Here is a 20,860-nt window from a genome sequence, read left to right on the forward strand (position 1 = left end):
TGGACACAGCTGTGTGGCAAGAAAGGCCAGGGCGCCGCCACTCAGCAAGCAGTGTTCAGGGGCCTTGAGGAACACGCCAGAAGGGCTGGGCCAGCGGATTGGGCTTCCGAAGAGGTATGCCATTTCAGGAATTTGCTTCTGTTCTCTTTAACACGGGAGCTCAGGGGGCCTGCGTGTTGGGAGTTCCCCTGCAAACCCAAAGACCATGTGCCTCTGGCCGTCTGAGTGCACCAGCACCTCCACGGGAGAAAGGCGGTTAATGGTTCTACAGCCTCAGACCCAGTAGAGGACCAGCCGTGAGTCGGTTCTAACTGCAACAGATTGTGAACACGTCGGATCTTTGGTCATCTGAACACACATCTGTTGAGAACACAAACACGTGACGTGCGTCTGGCTGTGATCTCAGTCCTGTCAGGTCTCCAGGTCCTTTGGAGAAACCCCTGGACTGTGTGAGGGTCCGAGAGCAGTGACTGTTAACTCCTGTTTCGACCTCTGTCTCACAAAGCATGAGTTGGCCCAGCTTCCATTTCCAGATGGCTTCTGGTTCTGCTCTGTTTCCTCCAGTCTGTCCCCTTCCTCCACCAGCTCCTGTGTCATTGAATCAGAACCAGCTCATAGCTGGCCCGTAAGTGAGTCTGCAGAGACAGGAGATTGCTCATCTTTCCCCTGTACAGCGACTGGTGGAGTCAAAGCATTGTGGGCTGGGAGTGCAGCTCGTTAGCACAGGGCCAGGAGAGTTCTCAGGCTAGTAAAAGGTAAGAGTGCACAACGCAGTTCTGTGGCCCAACATGGCAGCAAGTGGTAAGACCGACACGGCAGAATAGGAGGCCACACCCGAAGCTTCTAAACAAGTTTCCACAAAACGGGACCACTGGGCTGATGAGCCATTGCTCACACTAGGTTGCTTTCACAGCCAGATTCCTCCCAGTGGTCACTGCCTCTGAGGGAAATTGCTGCTTGGGGTTCAGATAAACAGCAAACCCAACAACTGGCCATTGACTAGGACGTCTTTGTTCCTGAAGCCGTAACACAGACGAGTCAGCGATCAGAAGTAACCAAAAGGGACACCTGTTACCATTTTACTGTCCTGTGTGTTTCTGTCACCACCCTTGAAGGATAAGTGGGTGATGGCAAGGGGGAAGTGGGTGCTATCTTACATTGCTGATTTCTCCTCTGTACGTGGTAAAGAATTAAAAAGGAAGCCGTTCAGTGCAGTGGTCTAACGCAGTGACAGTGGGCTGACACGGTGACAGGATCAAGCACTGCAATGGCTGAGGCAGTGCAGAACAAGGCAGGAATTGGTGGGCTGCACACGGCGTCCAGAGTCAGACGATGGCATTTGGTGGACTAAGGCAAATTTATTAGATTATTAGTTTTAAAATAGAAAAAATTATATCCAGAAGAATGGGAATCCCAGAACACTTAGTAATGCTCACACTAAACCTCTTCCTAGACTAAGAAGCTGTTGTCTGAACAGAGCCAGAGAACACTGCATGGTTTAAAGGCAGAAAACATGCATCAGGGTTGCTTCTTCACACCAATCTGTACACTGAAAAAATTGTTTTAAGAAGCTGGACTCTGAAGAATGTAACATCAGGATCAGAGGAAGGGTGAGGACCTTTCCTCATTAACACTAGCTGCAGAAGATCAAAGAAGATAGCCTTCTATATAATGTGCATCTCTAAACATCAAAGATAAAAATTGTCACTGGGCTGACATAATGATAAGCAGTATCGTGATAGATGGAGGGAAGATTGCCAACGATTCCATCTTACATGGATCCACATTAACACCCTTGGTACCAGCAGTAGTAGTGATGTCAGTTTGAAGTCTTAAGGTGCTCCTGATTCAGGCCATCATCTTTTCAGTCACTTGCTATGATCTGAGAGCTGGACAGTGAATAAGGATGAGAGAAGAAATGATGCCTTTGAGTTGTGTTGGAGAAGACTGAATGTGGCGTGCCAAAGAAAGAGATAGCTATTGTCTTGGGAGGAGTGCAGCTTCGTGTCTCACACTTTGGATATGTTGTTAGAGGCTTGCAGAGTCACATCATGCTGGGAAAGGTGGGATGGTTGACATAGTGACTGCAACTATGGGCTAGTTAGGAGTGTCAGAGATGAAGAAGATGGCGTAGGGTGGGACAGGGTTCAGATCTGTTCATAGGGTCTCTGAGTTGTACTAAACTCAATGGCATCTAGCAACAGCAACAACATTCTGAGTCAACAATCCTTCCCTGGAATTTACAAGTAAAACGTCTGGCAGAATCTTCGGCCACATTTTTGTTATGCAGGAGAGGGCGTGCTCCCCAAACTTGTCAGGCCACGTGATTAGGAATGTGATCATCCTCACATTCTCAAGCGTAGATTCAGGCTGTTAGTCCCAAGTCAGTGGCCCGAAATTAAGTCAGAAATCTTCTCATTGCAAATGACTGAAGGTCAGTATTCTGGGGGGGAGGAGATGGGAAGGTATTGGACCTCCAGGGTTGGGGAGGGCCCAGAGTGTGCTGGAGGAGCTGGGGTGGAGGGATCGATCCCCACTGCAGTGGGGGCACATTGACCACCAACCTGAGGAGTCCATCTCCAAGAGGGCAGAGACCAAGCGGACCCCCACCCAGATCCCACTGTCCTATCTTGCCCTTAGGGACTTACTGACCAGTGTGTTCAAGTCCCATCTACAAAGACCCCCAAATAGAAGTTTTGATGTTCACAGATGGACTTTATGCCAATATAGTCTCTGCTGTAAAGAGACTTAACTGCTGTTGGAGAAGCACCATCTTCACGGCACCATGAGAATCAAAGATTACCCCTTAAAATAAAGGCGAAAGAGACTCTCTGAGGGAAGCCATTTATTTCCACCGTCTTGGTATAGGCACTGATTTGAGCACTTTATTAGGAAGTTCAGATTAATAGGCTGTAATTGAAATGAGTATGCTAATAATCTTCATCCCAAACCCAATGCCTGTCTTGAGTTTCCAGATGCTTGATGACTTCAGCTCAAGCTGTCAGCCTTCGTGTCAAAGTTTCAGCACAAATGTCTCTGGATGTTGTCTGAGATTTAGGATTTGCTCGTATGAAAGTTAGCAGGCTTGATACCGGAGAAAGGTCACTCTCTTCCCACCCATCACCCCACATACTTTTCAACCTTCAAGTTTATGAAAGTTCTTCAGTTCGCTTCCTGGGAAAGAAGCAACACACAAGTACCCTCCACCAACCCATTACCAGACTTAAAAAACAGAATTGGTTACTTTCTTTTTGTAGCATACAGAAAATAAGTGTTTTTACAAAGTACCACAGCTCTCTGGGAAGATGGAAAGGCTTTTTCTTCATGGGTAGAAAAGGTAGCTTGCAGGCCTTCATTTAACTTGCTAAAGAGAAAAATGTTAAATAAGTATGTTTAATAAAATCCATTTATACTCCACTATATGACAATAAGCTAGTAACACTTGCAATTAAGATTCCCCGTGTTCACTTACTCAGTTATCCCCACCTTTGACAGCAGAGCACCTGGTGGCCCCAGTGTGTGCACCATTTGCTCTGGGTGGGATGGGAGCATGGGAAAAGGCAGAGTCTGTCACTGATAGTGAGAACTCTGAAACCCATTTACAGGCAGCTCAGCACCAGCCCGCCTGGCCTGCCCTCCCTTCCTGTCCCCATGACCACAGGTGCCCCAGGTTTCCATGCTCACCTATACCTTGCTGGCACCTATGCTTAGAGCTGACCTCTCTTCACTGCCTCTGACGGGACGTAGGGAGAGGGTTCTCCCTGATAACCATGCCCCTGCAGGCCAGCCAAACATCTGGGTGTCCCTTGAAAACTATATGGGACACTCGGTGTCCTCTGAATAGTGTTAGAGGGTCACTGGGGTGGAGCAGAAAGTGGATGTGGTTGGGAACACCTCCCCCCCCGCCCCGCCCCTCAACGGGACAAAGACCCAGGAATCTGATCCCATAAAGAAGTGCAGCCTTGGAAGCCACATGGGGTGGCCATTCTGCTCTGTCCCGTCACTGGGGCTTGCTATGAGTCAGAAATTACAACACCCAACTACAACGTCCTCTCCAGGTGGTGAGTGGCACAGTGCCAGCTGACACACGAGCATCATGCCCTCTTGATTGTGTTGCACTCAGCAGCCTCTGGCCTGGGGCCTGAGCTCTGCAGCAAAGCGATCATCAGATGGACACACAAACTTACAGCGCTCACCCATTCCCATGATTCAAGCCACAGCTGCAAAGCTGGGTTTCATCGCCCTCGTTGCTGGAGGCCTCAGACCTGAGGGACAGCAGTACCCTGCTGAGGGCCTCTGTCCACAAGTCCCAAGAGGCCAGCTATGCCTACTGCCTCCCCTTTAGGCAAATGCAGTGGCTGAGAATTTAAGGTTAGACATCAGTCCTAAACCAGGGCCAGGATTCTCACTACCATCCAGGGAATTCTGAACCACAGGGATCCACGGACAGAACAGTACGTCTTCGAATGTTTCCAAAGCTATGGCTCCTCCTTGAAGCAAACAGCTCCATCTTTCACAGGGGTTAACAGGTTTAAACTGTCCAACTCTTAACCCACTTGGCCACCATGTATCCTCAAGGTCTAAAGATTAACAAGAGGCTGATGTTGCCTCTTATCAAAGCGATGGCATCTGACCAACCAAAGCTGGCACAGTGGAGCCCATGGCCCACCACTTTACATCGAAAGGGTCTTCTACTTTCCCAGCTCCCCACAGGAGTGCCTGGCTTCTGTCCTTGGACAAGGAAAGTTCTGTAGATCACAGAAGGCCATCTTTCCCTCTGGACACAAAGTGGCCCTTCACTCTGACCTGTGTGATCACAGCACATCACCAGTCCTTTCTCACAGTCAGGGAGGACAGGCGAAACTCCTCAAGCCAGGGAGTTGGAATCTGGAGAGGCCCTAAGGAGACAAGCCTTGCTCATCACCTCAATGCACTCAACAAACATGCAGTGAGCATGCAGTGAATACAATGAACATGCATTGAGCTAACTTGCAAGTATGCAGTGAACACTGTACATGTAATGAGTGTGCAGTGAGCATGCAGTGAACATGTGGTGAGTGTGCAGTGAGCATGTACTGAACACAATGAACATGTGAGTGTGCAGTGAGCATGCAGTGAACACTGTACATGCATTGAGCTAGCTGTAAGTATGCAGTGAACACAGTGAATATGTGAGTGTGCAGTTAGCTAACAGTGAAGACACTTAACATGCATTGAGCTAGCTGCAAGTATGCAGTAATCACAGTGGAAAACGTAGTGAGTTAGCAGTGAGCATGCAGTGAGCACGCAGTGAACGTGTGGTGAGCTTGAAGGGAACATGTAATAAACCTGCAGTGAGCACACAGTGAGCCTGCAGTGAGTATACAGTAAATACAGTGAACATGTACTGAGCATGCGGTGAGTAAGCAGGGAGTCTGCAGTGAGCACAGTGAGTACGTAGTGAGCCTTGCAGTGAGCACACAGTGAACCCTTAGTGAGCACTCAGTGAAGATGCAGTGAGTATACAGTCAGCACACAGTGAGCCTGCAGTGAGTGTACAGTAAGCCTGCAGTTTGCACGCAGTGAGCCTGTAGTGAGTGCACCGTGAACACGCAGTGAACCTGCAGTGAGTATGTGGGGAGTCTGCAGTGAGCCCGTCCTCCAGTCTCAGGGACCCTGGTGGCGGTGAGTGGGTGCAGGGCACAGGGCTTACCTGCAGGGCTCTCCCTTTGGTCTCGATGGGCAGGGTAAATGCAGAGATGGCGCAGACCACACAGACAGATGAGAACAGACACAGGGCACCCAGGAACGAGGCACTCATGAGGACCTGTGAGGTACAGGGACAGCCTAGGTCATCACTACAGTCCCTCAGTAACAGAGAAAGCAAGGCTCCTCTCCCCAGATACATCTGTGAGGGTCGGGGTAGCCCCTGAGGGTCTCAGCCCACTGACTTGGGCTGAGCTGGTCAGAATTTGGGGGCTCCCTCTTCAGGCTCAGATGCAGTCATCTTGCACCTCTTCTCTGTTACCAAGCCCTCCTGCATCTGCAGTGTAAGGGCCACCTGCCTACTCCCCGAAAACACGAATCTCTCCTGTGCTGGTTCTAACTCTCTTACCTCATGCTGCCCCAAGTGACCTCAGTCCTGACAAGATGAGGAAGATGCTTCAGAGCAAAAGTAGGGACCATGGACATTCTTACCTGTGTGCTGGCCTGATGTGGGTTCAAATCACTGTCTCAGAAAGCCCCCCAGGCTGGTCTCCTCTGGCATCCTCTACCCAACCCCCTAGAAAAGATCCTTTATCGTTCACACACAGCTATGAATTTTGGGGGTTGTGGTGGTAGTGACCTTGTTTCATTTTTTCTCTATTCCCCTTTCTAGCAGTAATTAGATTTCATCTTGGTTGGATCCACAGTCAACACTCTTGGCTCCAGCAGTCAGGAGATAGATGTATATTTTTGGAGAGTCTGCTGTCGGCAACCTCTCCAAACTACTGAAGGGCAATGATGTTGGTTTGAGGACTAAGGTATGCTTGATTAAGGCCACAGTCTTTCTAATCACCTGCTATGCATCTGAGATATGGACAATGAACATGAATGGCAGGAGAAGAACCAATGCCTCTGAGTTGTGGTATTGAAACAAGAGTACTGAATATCCCATGGACTGCCAAAAGAACAGATGTATCCTAGAGAAAGCGCAATCAGAATGCTCCTTGGAGGCAAAGATGGTGAAACTTCGTTCCACGTATTTTGAACATGTTGTTAGGAGAGGCTATTCCTTGGAGAGGGACATCATGCTTGGAAAGGTGGAGGGCTGACAGAGAAGAGCCTTAACCACATGAGTTGACGACTGTAGCAAATAGGCTCAAGGGTGTGAGAGATTGTGAGGATGGCACAGGATAGGACAAGGTTCAGATCTGTTATCCATGGGTTTGCCATAGGTTGTACTTGACTCTGTATCACCTAACAACAACAACTGCACACGATAGACGAGATCACAGGGTCGGCAGACTATAGCACTGTCAGCATCCCTCTCATATTGAAAGATAGGACAGCGTTAATAAAGTTCAGGACTGACTTTTATCCATATATAACACGGAACATAGTTGAATGAAATTGAAGTCTTGCACCCTGTTTAACTCTCGTTTAGATCCTCTAGACTTTGATTTATAAATTAGCTAAGCAAGAGTCATAAATAGTTCTTTATAAAATCGTTAAAGTCAACATGCACGGCTAAGCACAATTGGTAACAGTGCATCTAAATTCCAAAATCAATCTCCATAATAGTCTACGTGTTTCCTACTGCCAAAGGGGCCCTTTAGAGTAGTGAGAGAAGATCTTCACCCTGAAACCCACAGCGTCCCTTTTCAGCAGGAAGTAGCTAAGAGAATACGCCATCCCCTTTTCCTTATGAATCAGGGTGAAGTCTCTCTCAGGGAGGAGTGATAGCGAATGGCAAGGGACACACTGACAAAGGAGATTAATCAGAACTGGCTTTGACAAGCACTGTGGCAACTGGACAATTAAAACAGACATTCGTGGGTGGGGGGAAGAAGAACGAACTGGGGAGGAGGGTGGAGAAAACAGTACAACAATGAATGAATGAAAACCCAAAATCTCTGTAAATGTTCATTAAAACTAATAAAATTTAATAATAATTTAAAAAAATCGTTAAAGTCCTCCTATGGTCTCATACTGTAAGCAGATGTTATGGTTTAGAGATGAAAGATCTCAGGTGCAGATCAAAAGAACTATCTGTCTTAAGTACGGCAGATGATCACCTATGTGATCATTAACTATGCATTAGTTAACTATGTACCAAACAGGCTGGAGTCTGAATACTGTCTGCTTGAGTAGACCTGAAAACGTAGGCACTGTGTGGAAGAGTGTCTGTTTTAGTGAGATATATACTGTCTCCCAGAAGGAGAAGCCTTCTAACTCTGGCAAAAAATAATGAAATGTCAAGTAAATTGGTTGCTGATTAAGGTATAAAATCATTAACAGTCTGGAAAGAAGAGAGACAGTCTTGGAAGACAATCTTACTACCTTCTGGATCTGTTAATAAAGTACCTGGATAAAGCAGTTCTGTCTCAGTCATATACCTGACATCGTAACTGTGGAAAGGCCTCTTTGTGTAGGAAAAATATGCACTGGGAAACCCAACAATCCGCATGATTTGCTTTACCCTAGTGGTCTGGACTGCCCCCCCTCCCCTGCAGTATCTGAGGACCATCTGTATACAACGCAACATCTTTCAGCATCACAAAGAGCTTGTGTCTCATTCTTAATGGGGAAAAAATGCAAAATGTTGAGTGCAAAAGCACAGATTATAAAGTACGTAAGAACCGTGATTCTGTTAACTAGCCCTGACGGCATAGGCTGTGAGCTGTACTCCTCACCAAAGGCTGTGCCTCTCCAGGGGTCTGAGTCCACCCTCAGCTCTGCTGGACAGTGATGGGCGGACTCCTCCCATTACAGTTTACAGCCACAGAAGCCCTAGGGAGGCTCACTGTGAGTCAGAACCTGCTAGACAGCAGTGAGTTTGAGTTTTTGATGATCAAGGTGGGTGAAAGTACATAAACAGATTCATATATATGTTGATGTTGTTAAATGTTATTGGGTTGAGTATGACTCAGTGACACTATGAACAGCAGATCTAAATCCTGTCCTGTCCTCTCCTGTGTCATCCTCACAATCTCTGACACACTCAAGCCCATTGCTACAGTCATGTGTCAATCCACCTGATTGAAAGTCTTTCTCTCCTTCATTGACCTTCCACCTTTCCAAGCATCACGTCCCTCACTAAGGAATAACCTCTCTTATCAAAATGCCCTATGCATGTGAGACAAAGATTCATCATCTTTGCCTCCAAGGAGCACTCTGTACCTTCTCAAAGACATATATGTTTGTTCTGTTGGCAGTCCACAGGTTATTCAGCACTCTTCTCCAATACCACAATTCAAAGGCACCAATTCTTCTTTTGTTATCCTTATTCAGTGTCCAGCTTTCAGATGCATAGCAAGTGACTGAAAAGATCATGGCCTGAATCAAGTGCACCTTTATCCACAAACTCACATCATTACTCCTCAGTAATTTGGAGGGATTCCTGACTGCAGACTTTCCCGGTGCAATACGTCTCCTGGTCTCCTGACTGCTGATACCAAGTGTATTGATAGGGGATGTAAGATGAAGTCACAGTCTCAATCTTTTCTCCATCTTTCATGATGTTGACTATTGAGCTAGCAGTCAGGATTTTTGCTTTCTTGATATTGAGACGCAATCCATATTAAAGGCTGCAATGTTTAACCTTCCGGAGCAAGTGCTTCAAGTCCTCCTTATTTTCGGCAAGCAAGGCTGTGTCATCTATATAAGAAAGGTTATTGATGAATCTTCTGCCAATTCTGATGCCACACGCTCCTTCATAGAGCCAAACTTCACAAACATTTTACTCAACACACGGATTCGTGGGTGTTTTTTTGTTTTTGTTTTTGTTTTGTTTTGTTTTGTTTTTTGATCACAAACAATTCAAACCACTACTTCTGAGTCTACAATAACTTCTAGTGACTCTGGAGGAACAGAGTAGAACTACCCGATAGGTTTTCCAGGGTTCTAATCTAATCTGCTCCATCTTTCTACCAGACCTTCAGAACTGCTGTGGAGGTCACATCCAACTTTTCCATTAACAGACACTGTCTTGACCATCATGCCTCAGAACTCACAGACACGTTCAAAGAGTTTTAAAAATTACATTTGTCAAAAGAAAAAAGAAATACATTTGTTATCTCCTCTCTTTCCTTGCCTTTGGGTTGGAACCAACTCAATGTTGACCCTCCAGCTGGTTTTCAGAGGCTGTAAATCACATGGGAGGAGAGTGGTCATCTTTTCCCTCTCAGAGCAGCTGATGGACTTGAACCACTTGCCTTCGGGTTGGCAGTGCATCTCTTTACCCACTAAGCCACCAGAGCGCTCATCTCTTAGTATGAGGAAAGGAGACTTGGTGGCACAGTGATTAAGCGGCAGGCTGCTGACTGAAAGTTCAGGGATTGGAGCTCACTGGCTGCTCGCTCTTCAGCAGAAAGATGTAGCGTTCCGCTTCCAGAAGGACTGCAGCCTGGAGAACAGAGTGGAGCAGTTGTTCTCTGTCCTGTGGGGCTGTGACGAATCCACTCGATGGCGGAGGATTTGTTTGGTAAGTAGTGAGATAGAAGATTTCTCTAAAAACGCGATAATTCTTTTTTGCAGCAACACGTATGGCCAAACTGGAAACCTGACATGAGATGGGACCTTGTGAAGAGCCATTATTGGCAGGGCTAAGAACTTTGTTGAACACCTAGGCGTGGGAAGCTAATATTGGCAGCACTAAGAACTTAGGAACACCGGCCAGAAGCCATGAGGCTAGAGACTGAGGTGCCTGTGTGTACATTTCAGGAGCTGTCTTAACTATATTTTGTTATTAATCTGGATTAAAACTTTTGACTTTCCCAAAAACCAACCCCCCCCCCCAAAAAAAAACCCTCGATAATTATTTTTTTAAAATGCTAGTCATTTGTGTCATTAGTATTGTCAGGTGATGTCAAGTCAGCTCCAACCCACAGAGACCCTACACACAACAGAACAACACCCCACCCCACCCCACACACCCGACGTAAACAGGACACAGGGCGGATCCCTCCATCCGCACAGCCTCTGTGGCACTGAGCCCTCACTGCCGTTATCATGTCAGTCCACTCGAGGGCCTTCTTCTCTTCTCCGAGCCTCACTGTCCTTCTCCAGGACTGGCCCCTCCTGATACCACGTCCGAAGTCCATGAGATGAGCTCTTCATTTCCTCACACGCCCTTGACACTGCCTTGGGAAATCTCTTAAACCACCCAAAAGCCAATAAGCATCCACACTGCCACGAACCACGTCTCAGGTGCGGCTGCTCTGTGTTCAGCTCAGACAGGAAGCCCTGACGCTTCGAGGGATTTCTGTTCCCAGAAGCTCCAGGAGTGCCCAGCCATTCCCGTACCCCTCACTGCCCTCAGGGGTGCCAGAGAAGGACCCGCACTCGTCCACCAAAGCCCCTGCTCAGCGGCCACCCTTATCCCAGAGGCGGCTGTTGTGTCCTGTTCTGATCCACGATCACTTCTTTTTTTCTGTGCCAAATGTAAATTTGCTATGTGATCTAACTTAGCATTTCTCCCTCCAGCTTGATCCGGAACAAGAAGAGTTTCCCAGAATTCCCGAAACCTCCGCTCACTTGGCAACGTGGAATGATTGTCAGCTGGGGTCCTGTCACTGGACTCACAGGGCTCCTGCCCACACATGGGCGTGCACCCAACCTGAGTCAGGACCATGTGATTCACAAGCCTCCTATGGGCTGCTTCCAATTGATTGCCAGGCCTTTCTTCCTGGTCCATCTTGGTTGAGAAGCTCCACCGGAACCTGCCAAGTTTCACAGCCACACACAGGCATCCACTCACAGATGGTGGTGGCTGAATGTAGGTGCATGATTGGATACAAAGCAGATCTCCTGTGCAGAAGGTGAGAGTTATAACACATACCACCTGCTCCTCAGTTACAAAGCCCATGTAGCAAAATCTCTGTAAATTGGGCTGACCACACCCAAACACTGTCTACAGCCACCTCCAGCCCAGACACATTTGCACATGGCTCTGAGTGCTGTCCACAACAGCTACAGCTCGTGCTTGGACACCAGCCAGGCCTGGGCCACCTAGACACTGGTCAGAGAGTCAGCAGAGCATACAGGATTGCCGAGTGTCCCCCAGATGGCTGGGACCAGGGCTGCCTGATGTGGGTGCCCGTAGCAACCACCCACCTGCCAAAGTACCAGGGCCCTTGAGGTCACCTGTTTCTCCTCCAGGATGAGACCTTTTTCACAATGTCTGGACACCCTGGATTTTCACCAGGGCTCTGAATGACTTCCAGATGGTTCAGTGGCTGCCGTTCTACACAAGGGCTGAATCAGCACTGCCTAGTGACCCAGTCTGCTGCTCTTCTCTCAAAGTCCTGCCACAGCCCTTCATCCTGATGGCACCTGGAAATGGCTGCAGGGGACAGACCGCTGCAGCCCTCTGGAGAGCAGCAGGGTCAGGCGCCAGCTCTGGGCAGGCACAGCTGTTTGTTTCCTTCTTGTTGTTAGGTGCTGTCGAGTCGTGTATGACTCATAGCGACACTAAGAACACCAGATCTGAACCCTATCCTGTTCTGTGCCATCCTCACAATCTCTGACACACAATCCGGCAGCCACTGTGTCAGACCATCTTGTTGAAGGACTTCTTTAAGCATTATGTCCCATACTAGTTTATTTACAAGATTCAAATATGTTGTTTTTCAGACCAGATTCTTCCAATTTCCCTCACCCCCGCCCATCAAATTGTACAACCTCACCACTAATCCTCGTCCCCCTGCACATCCTCATCCCTCTGCTTCCACCCTTCCCACTCCCTTGGATCCTCGTACTCATTCTACAATAATGGTCTTACACAATATTTGTCCTTGTGGGACTGAGATAGTTCACTCAGTATGCTGCTCGCCAGTCCCTCCCAAGTTAGATAATAACAAAATCACAGCTCCTGCGTGCTGCGTAGTATTCCATTGTTTGAATGTACCACAATTTCTCAATCCATGCGATGTGGTTGGACATCTGCACCTTTTTATTCTTCTTGCGATGGTGAATAACACTGTTATGAACACTGGCGTACGAGGATTAGACTTTTCTAGCAACATGTCCAAAGTGAGATGAAGCTTCATCGTCCTTGTCTCCCAGGAGGGCGCAGACTCCATACGCAGACTCCATACTTTGTCTTGTCTGTTTGTTCTTTTGGAAGTCCATACTCTTCTTCAACACCACAGGATAAAAGGCATCATTTCTCTTGCTGTCATCTTTATTCATTGTCCAGCTCTCCGATGCATAGTGATTGAAAAGACCATGGCCTGAATCAGATGCACCTTTGTCCTCAAACTGACATCATTGTTTCTCAATAATTTGGAAGGTCCCCAATTGCGATTGCAGACTTCTCCCAGTGTTGATACATCTCCTGACTGCTGGAACCAAGGGTGTGGATTGTGGATCTAAGCAAGATGAAGTTGTTGACAATTTCAATCTCTTCTCCATCTTCCATGATGTTGCCTATCAGCCTGGAAGTGAGAATTTTTGTTTTCTTGGCAAAACCACTGTTTATTTTCTGTTGTTGTGTACTGTCTAGTTGCAGCTGACCCATAGCTGACCCTCCAGAGGGTTTTCATAGGCAGTTAATTGTATGGAAAGAGATTGCCCATCCTTGTCCCGCAGAGAAGCTGATGGATTTGAACCACATGCCTTCAAGATTTCAACACAGCATCTTGCCACTAGGCCACCAGAGTTTCCTAGTGGGTTCAAAATACACGGGCAGCGAGTGGAGTGGCCACGCAGCTCTTCTTTACGATAGAAATGACTACGCCCTTCTGGATGCATTCACAGCCCTGATTTTAATCTACCTGGGCTACTTTATGCCACCCAGTGCCACCTCCCTGCCCTTCAAACTAACCTCATTGCATGACATCTCCATGTGTGCCCAGCCACACACCTGGGTGTCAGTGAGGAAGCCCACCAGCTCCTGTCTCTTTGGCATACTCCCCTGTCACCCAGTGAGAAGCTAAGCGAATTCTGCCTTCAATACCTCATGGTTTACTGGCAAAATGGAAATCTGGAAGGGTACTGACATCAAACGAGCCCCTCACCCCACCAGTGCCCCTCAAGAAAGCTCATCAAGTCAACAGAAATCCTTGGGTGTAGTTTTAACCTCCAGAGATCAGCTGAAAACAAGCATTGCTGTCAAGGTGGTTACAACTTAAAGCAAAAGTTAAAGAGCAGAGCTGTCACACAGGGTTTCTTGGCTGCGGTTTCTGCCTAAGTCCATTGCCAAGCCTTTCTTCCGTGTGGCAGTGGGTGGGTCCATGGTTGACTGGGAACCACATGCACCACTGAGGAAACTTCTCAGCCGAGACCCAGGTCCCTCTGTGCCCACCCCTGAGTGTCAATCCTGGCCCGAGCTGTACCTGAGAGATGAATGGTGCCACCATTGCTCCAATGCGACAGAGGGACCCGCTGGTCCCCATCCCCAAGGCACGCATCGTGGTGGGGTAGACCTGGGGGGAGGAGCACAAGGGCACAGTCAGTTGGTAATTCCCCTTCCGAGTCCCTTTTCTCTTGGTTTTGGGCAGAAACACAAGCCCCTGAATCGCACAGAAGACTCCCACCTCCGAGCTGCAATTGTGATGCCGCTGCGTGAGGGGACTTCTGCAGAATGGCAAGGAAATGCCTTCCACACTACCGACCCCAGGGCCCTCCTGGCGGCTACGGCGAAGGGGATGGACAAGCGTGCCCAGGACAACGCGTGTGTTCTCCAACATCCTCTGCCTTCTCTTCCTCTTCACTCCTCTCTGCGTCTTTGGGTACACGTGGCTCCACTGTTGCCGTGTTTGTACATTTATAGTAAAACCCACTAAGCTGTGTATCATTGCTTAAGAGGTTCCCAATGTCTGATCTGTGATGAAACTTGATAATCGCGATGGTTACACAATATGGTGAATGAAATTAATGTCATGAAGGCATCCACATAAAACTGTCTTTAAGTGGTGTATTTTATGCCTTAGATCTTTTACTAAAAAAAAAAAAAATCAATGACAATTTAATTTCAAATGTTTAAAGAAACCACACTGTTCCCTTTTTTATTTATTTTAAATTGATTTTAATTAAAGTTTACAGAGACTTTGGATTTCTATCCATTCATTGTTGCACTTTTCTCCCTGTCTACCCCTCCCACCAATTAGCTTTTTGCTTTGAAAAGTAAAACAGAATATTCTTTCATTGTTCTTCAGTCCCTCTCCTCCAAGTCCACTCTACTATAGTGCCATAACAATAATATTTAATCTCTTAAAACCAAACAGTGGTTTAGCTTAGTTGGTAAAGGAAGCCGAATGTAAGTTCTCTTTAGAGATCTGCCTGAAGGGGACCCTTTACAATGGCAACTCTAAAGTCTAGGTAGGTAGGAGGCCTGGGGTGGTGAGGTGGTGTGCCTGAGGGAGGGACGGTCAGAGACGAGGCTGGGAGTGGCTGTGTGATCTGACAGACATCATCAGTGTCATGGAATTGTCCACATTGAAACATGAGCTGCTATGTCATTTGTTATCTATTTTCTCAACAACAGCAAAATGAATTTAGAAAGCCGACAGAAACCAAGTGTTACACTTTACATCACATCCCCCCAAATCATGCACTGTGAACCCTAACTTCTATACCTGTAATTCTGGTTCTTGCACGTAGAATAGTTACAGAGCAAGGAAGAAGAGCAGGAAGAAATGAGGCAGAGAGCCGCACAGATTTCAAAGAGCTGCTCGAGAAGACAGAGAAGCGTTAGAACAACATGAGGAGAGCTGGGATCAGGAACCCAAAGGGGAAGAATGAGCTCAGCATTTCTCAAGCAGAAAGATAATAAGGGGGAAATCCAAGCCTTGAATTGAGGGAAAATTCAAGCCTTGAATTGCAAGACCGAAGGACACTATTGAAATAGTGAATGAGGCAGGAAGTATCATGGAAGGAATCTGCAGGGTCACTGAACCAAAAAGAACTGGACCGTGTTCAGCCACTTGAGGAAGTGGCATATGGTCAAGAGCTGAAGATATGGAGGAAAGAGTTTGCGCTGCCCTGGAAGCACTGGGGAAGAGCAAGACCCCAGGAGCCGATAGACAGCTTCCAGCAAACAGCTGCAGCCTTGGGTGAGCTCATCTGTCTACGCCATGAAACTTGGAAGGCAGCTACCTGGCCAACCAACTGGAAGAGGTCCATATTCGTGCCCACTCCCAAATAAAGATTATTCAACAGAATGAAGACATTCTCAAATAAACGTTTGCTGTTGTTGTGTGTGCTCTCGAGTTGGGACTGACTCGTAGCTGGCCCTCCAGTGGGTTTTCAGAGGCTGTAAATAGCATGGGAGAGATTGCTCATCTTTCTCCCAGAGTAGCTGGTGGATTTGAACCTCCTGCCTTGAGGTAAACAGTGCAACGTCTTACTAGTAGGCCACCAGAGCTGCCAGCTTTTGCTGCTGTTGTTGTGTCAGAAGCAACTCATAGCTGACCCTCTAGCTGGTTTTCAGAAGTGCTAAATCGTATGGGAGAAGATTGACTATCTTTCTCCTGCAGAGCAGCTGGGGGATTTGAACCTAGTACCTGCGGTTTAGTAGTGCACCTTCTCACTACTAAGACACTAGAGATGCCTAGCTTGTGCTATAAATAATTAACAAACACAACAATATATCAACAGCAAACTGCTAGAAATGTAAGCGGCATTCAGAAGACGAAGTGGAACCAAAGATATCGTTGTTGATCTTGGATGGATCTTGTTTACCTATGTAAAGACACTTGACTGTGCGGTTCATAATAAGTCCTGGATAGCACTGAAAAGAATGGGCATTTCAGAACACTTAATTGTGTTCCTGCAGAACGTGTATGTACAAGAGGTAGTTGTTCGAACAGAGCAAGGGAATACTTCATGGTTTAAAATCAGAAAAGATGTGGGTCAGGACTGTATTCATTCACCACACTTATTCAACCTGTATATTGAGCAAATCCTCAAGAAGCTGAACTATCTGAAGAATATGACATCAGGATTGAAACAAGACTCATGATCAATCGGTGGCATGCAGATGGCACAATCTTAGTTGCTGAAAGTGAAGAGGACTTGAAGCATTCACTGATGAAACTCAAAGACTACAGCCTTTGGCATGAATTACACTACGACATAAAACAAAAACCCTTCACAACTGGACCAATAAGAAGCATCATGAAACACAGAGAAAGACATCGAACTTGCCTGGGATTTAATTGTACTTGGATTCATAATCACCTCCTGTGGATGCAATAGCCAAGAAATCAAACAGCATATTGCATTAGTCTCGGTCATCTCGGACACATGTGGTAACTGAGCAATGAATCAGGAAGACCAAAGAAGACTGCTGAGTTTGAACTCTATCGGTGTTGGGGCTGCCAGCACAAACACACCCACTGGGAAGAAGCACAACCGGAATATTTGTTTGAAGCAACCTCATGTCTTATCAGGAGAGACCCATGCTTGGAGAAGGATCATGTGTAAAGTCGAAGGTCACTGATTGAGACGACAACACTCAGAGGTGGGGTGACACCATGGCTGCAGCAATGGACTCAAACAGTGATGATTGTGAGGATAATGCTGGACCACGTGGTGTTAGGGTCTGTGGAACAGAGGGTCACTCCGAACAGCAGTGGACTGGATGGCACCTAAGACCGACCACATGCTGTGACCTTAATGCTATTTGGGAATGGATTGGCTTGGTTGTGTTAAAGGGGCAGGATTAGTGCAGGGTGTGCTTTGAATAGACTCCTTTTGACACAAGGGAGGAGAAGGCAGAATTGAGAGGAGCAAAGATGTGAAGGCTTGAGAGGATCACCCAGGAGCAGAAGCTCTAAGAGACAAGGACCTTCCTCCAGAGGGGGGAGAGAGAGAGAGAGAGAGACAGAGACACAGAGAGAGAGAGAGAGATTCCCCTGGACTAGCACTGGACTTAAACTGCTGCTCTCCTGAACTGTGAGGAAATGAGCCTGTCAGAGTCACCCACGTGAGGAACTTCCATCACACTAGTGCCAGATAACAGGAGCACCAAGTGCCCAGCTTTTATAGCCGCCCGCCTCACACTCCCTGCCAGGACACTGCATCACGGAGACTGACCTCGGCTGTGTAGATGTAGATGGTGTTGAAGTTGGCAGCCACCAGAGCCCTCAGCATGAAGAGGAAACCGATGAGACCAGCACTGGGGGACAGAGGATGACATCGTAGCAGGCAGTATGGTGCTCAGGTGGCCCCATGCAGACCTCACACATGATATCACAGAGAACCCAGACCCCAGGAGGTGCTGATCACAATGCAGGCACCTGCCCCCACCTCCCCTAGGTATCCCCTTTCCTCTTCAACATGCTCACAGGCCCCAAAACCTGTCCCACTTCCAGTCTGCAGAGTAAATGGGCCAGACAAGATGGTTCATACAATCAGTAGCTAGGGCTCAGGAGACATCTGTGCTGGTACAGACCAGAGAGGGGCACGGAGGAGAAGATGAAAAAGAAAGAGAAAGAGGAGAGAGGGAGAAAGAGATAGAAATGGGGTGGGAGTGGGAGAGAAAGAGAAGAGATAGAAGAAGCAGAAAGAAGAGAGAAAGTGAGAAAGAGAGGGGAGAGAAATGAGAGAGAGGAGGGAGAGGGAGAGAGAGGGACGAGAGAGAGAGAGAGAGAGAGAGAGAGAAGGAGGAGGAGGAGAGGGAGAGAGAAGGAAAAGATAGAGAAGAGGAGAGAGAGATAGAAGAGAGGAGAGAGAGAGGAGAGGAGAGGGAAAGAGAAGGGAGAGATAGGAGAGGGAGAGAGAGAAGAGACAGGGAGAGAGAAGAGAGGGAGAGAGGAGAGGAGGGCTCACTGGCTACCTTGAGGTGCAGATGTTGAGCAGCAGGAAAAACAAGGCTGTGCAGCCCATGGTGATGGAGAGGCTCAGGCGTCTCCCCAGGAAATTGATGCCCAGGATGTTTAAAGGGTTCACTACAAAGGAATGACCGTGTCAGGACCAGGCTGACCACAGGCTCCTGTAAGTTCTGGCATGGACCCGTCCTGTCACCACGTCCCAGCCAGAGCAGTCACCTGTGCAGCCACACCAACCCTCCTTCCAGGCACCTCCACTCCCAGGCTGGAGGATGACTACACCACTGTGCTTAAAGGGTGCAGCGTGTCCAGGGTGCTGCTTCGGCCATGGTTGACCAGTGGCCACCATGTGTGTCAAAGTTGAACTGTGCTCCACAAGGGTTTGGTGGGGGGCTTACAAAGGGGAAATAGAGTGGCAGATTGGAAAGAAAAAAAAAAGGTGTTTTTGTGAGATTGGGTGCTGCTTATTTTTTTTTCTGCTGATTTTTAAGTACTTCTATTTTATGTCCTGGAAACTCTGTGTGGGGCAAATAGTTAAGGTACTCAGATGCCAACCAAAAGGTCGAGGGTTCTAATCCACCCAAGACACCATGGAGACCTGATGAGCTGCACTGAAAGTCAGATGGAGCACAGTTCTTCTGTGATGCACATGGGCCAGTGAGTCAGAGTTGACTCAGAGAGCTGAAGAGCAAGGATGTTGGTCTAAAGACTAAGGTGCACCTGATTCAAGCCATGATCTTTTCCATTACTTGCTAATGTGTCTGAGAGCAGAGCTATGAATGGCAGAAGAACAAGCCAGGCCTTTGAGCTCTTGTGTTAGAGGAGAGTGCTGAACATCCCATGCATTGCCAAAAGAACAACTATGTCTTCAAGAGGTGCAACTAGGATGTTCCTTAGAGGCAGCAATGGTGAAGATTTGGGCCGTATACTATGGGCATGTTTCCAGGAGGGGCCAGGCCTTGGGAAAGGACATCATGCTGGGAAAGGGGAGGGTCAGTGGAAGAGAGGAAGACCCTCAACCAGATGGATTAACCTTGTCCGAATCTCGTGAGTTTCTGACCAAAGGTGACTATTTCTCTCATAGCATCCAACATTTGTATTAAATACTTGTTAACTTGCTCTTAGGATTTTAAAAGATAAGTTGTTTTTTTAAAAAAAAAAAACAAACACCACACTTTCCCTATGAATATTAAAGATGAAAAATCAAACACAGTCAGTTAAATGTTATGTTTTTCTCATTCATATAATGGAATCGTTATCTTTGACTTAGTAAACATAATGAACAATGGTATTTTTTTTAACAATGGTATTTTGATGAACTCCTAACCACTCTGAAAAAAAAAGAGATGGATTAATGCCGTGCCTGCAGCAATGGGCTCAAGTATTTTGGATGCTGAGGACGGCACAGGAAAGGTCAGAGTTCAGAGCCACTGTTCATAGGGTCCATATAAGTCTTAGTTGACCCCACAGCACCTAACAACAACAACAAGGCAGAAATAACCCTTCTGATTGGAGTCTAACAGCACTGTTAAGACGCAGCCCCATCTCAGGGATGTTAAAATGGGGGGGGGGGAAGTATGTGAGATTGGTAAATCGCAGCTACTCTGAGCTTCACTCTCCAGCCTCGCCTGCCCCTGCCAGTCAGACGACTGGTACATGCCCAGGCGACCAGGCAGGGTGTCCCCAGGTCCCCCAGGTGCTCACGCGCGATCTCGCCCAGCGTGCTGATGATCATGGTGCGGTAGTCCGAGGGCGCGAACATGTGGCAGTGGCAGGGGCTGCGGCTCTCCTCCGAGTCCCCCACGGGCACTGCCACCTCGGACTCCGAGCGCGAGCCGCACACCAGGTCCCGCTCCAGCAGCTCGGCGCTGGCCAGGATCACCCCATAGTAGGCGAAGGAGATGCCCAGCCTGGAGGGAGAGGAGCAGGGAGGAGGGTGGAGCGGTGCTCAGGGTGCCCGGCCCACTGTGCCCTGCAGATGCAAGGGCACCAAATGTGCCCTGACTGGTCCACACCGTTCCCACAGTGAGCACTTCACATCTCAGTGCCACCATTCTGTCCTCACAATATTCCAAACTCCGCATCATGTTATAAGGAGCGCTGGTGGCCTGCTGGGAAGGAGCTGCGCTGCCAACCCGAAGACCTGCGCTCAAGCTGCTGGGCAGGAGGGAAGTGACAAACTCCTCCCCTCCCCTCCATCCTCCCTCCTCTGCAATGTCCTCCCCTCCCGTGAAGTCCCTTCCCCTGCACTGCAGGCTCCTCCCCTCCCCTGCAGGCTCCTCCCCCCCTGCAGGCTCCTCCCCTCCCCTACAGGCTCCTCCCCTCCCCTGCAGGCTCCTCCCCTCCTGTGAAGTCTCATCCTTTACCCTGCAGGCTCCTCCCCTCCCCTGCAGGCTCCTCCCCTC

General features: G+C 48.1%; 1 protein-coding gene across 1 annotated transcript in view; it reads right to left on the reverse strand.

Annotated features, from left to right (window-relative positions):
* Nucleotides 1-4,192: 4,192 nt before the first annotated feature.
* The window catches only part of SVOPL (SVOP-like), a 45,215-nt gene continuing 28,547 nt past the window's right edge, over nt 4,193-20,860 (reverse strand). The window contains exons 10-16 of the mRNA XM_006887213.1: nt 20,160-20,365; nt 18,464-18,575; nt 17,722-17,803; nt 14,019-14,108; nt 5,693-5,806; nt 5,539-5,600; nt 4,193-4,265 (exon numbers count right to left, since the gene is read on the reverse strand). Coding sequence (XP_006887275.1) covers nt 4,193-4,265; nt 5,539-5,600; nt 5,693-5,806; nt 14,019-14,108; nt 17,722-17,803; nt 18,464-18,575; nt 20,160-20,365 — 739 coding nt within the window. The remainder of the gene's footprint in view (nt 4,266-5,538; nt 5,601-5,692; nt 5,807-14,018; nt 14,109-17,721; nt 17,804-18,463; nt 18,576-20,159; nt 20,366-20,860) is intronic.

This window comes from Elephantulus edwardii, unplaced genomic scaffold (genome assembly GCF_000299155.1).
Source record: "Elephantulus edwardii isolate Elephantulus edwardi_28Jun2011 unplaced genomic scaffold, EleEdw1.0 scaffold00055, whole genome shotgun sequence".
Lineage (NCBI taxonomy): Eukaryota > Metazoa > Chordata > Mammalia > Macroscelidea > Macroscelididae > Elephantulus > Elephantulus edwardii.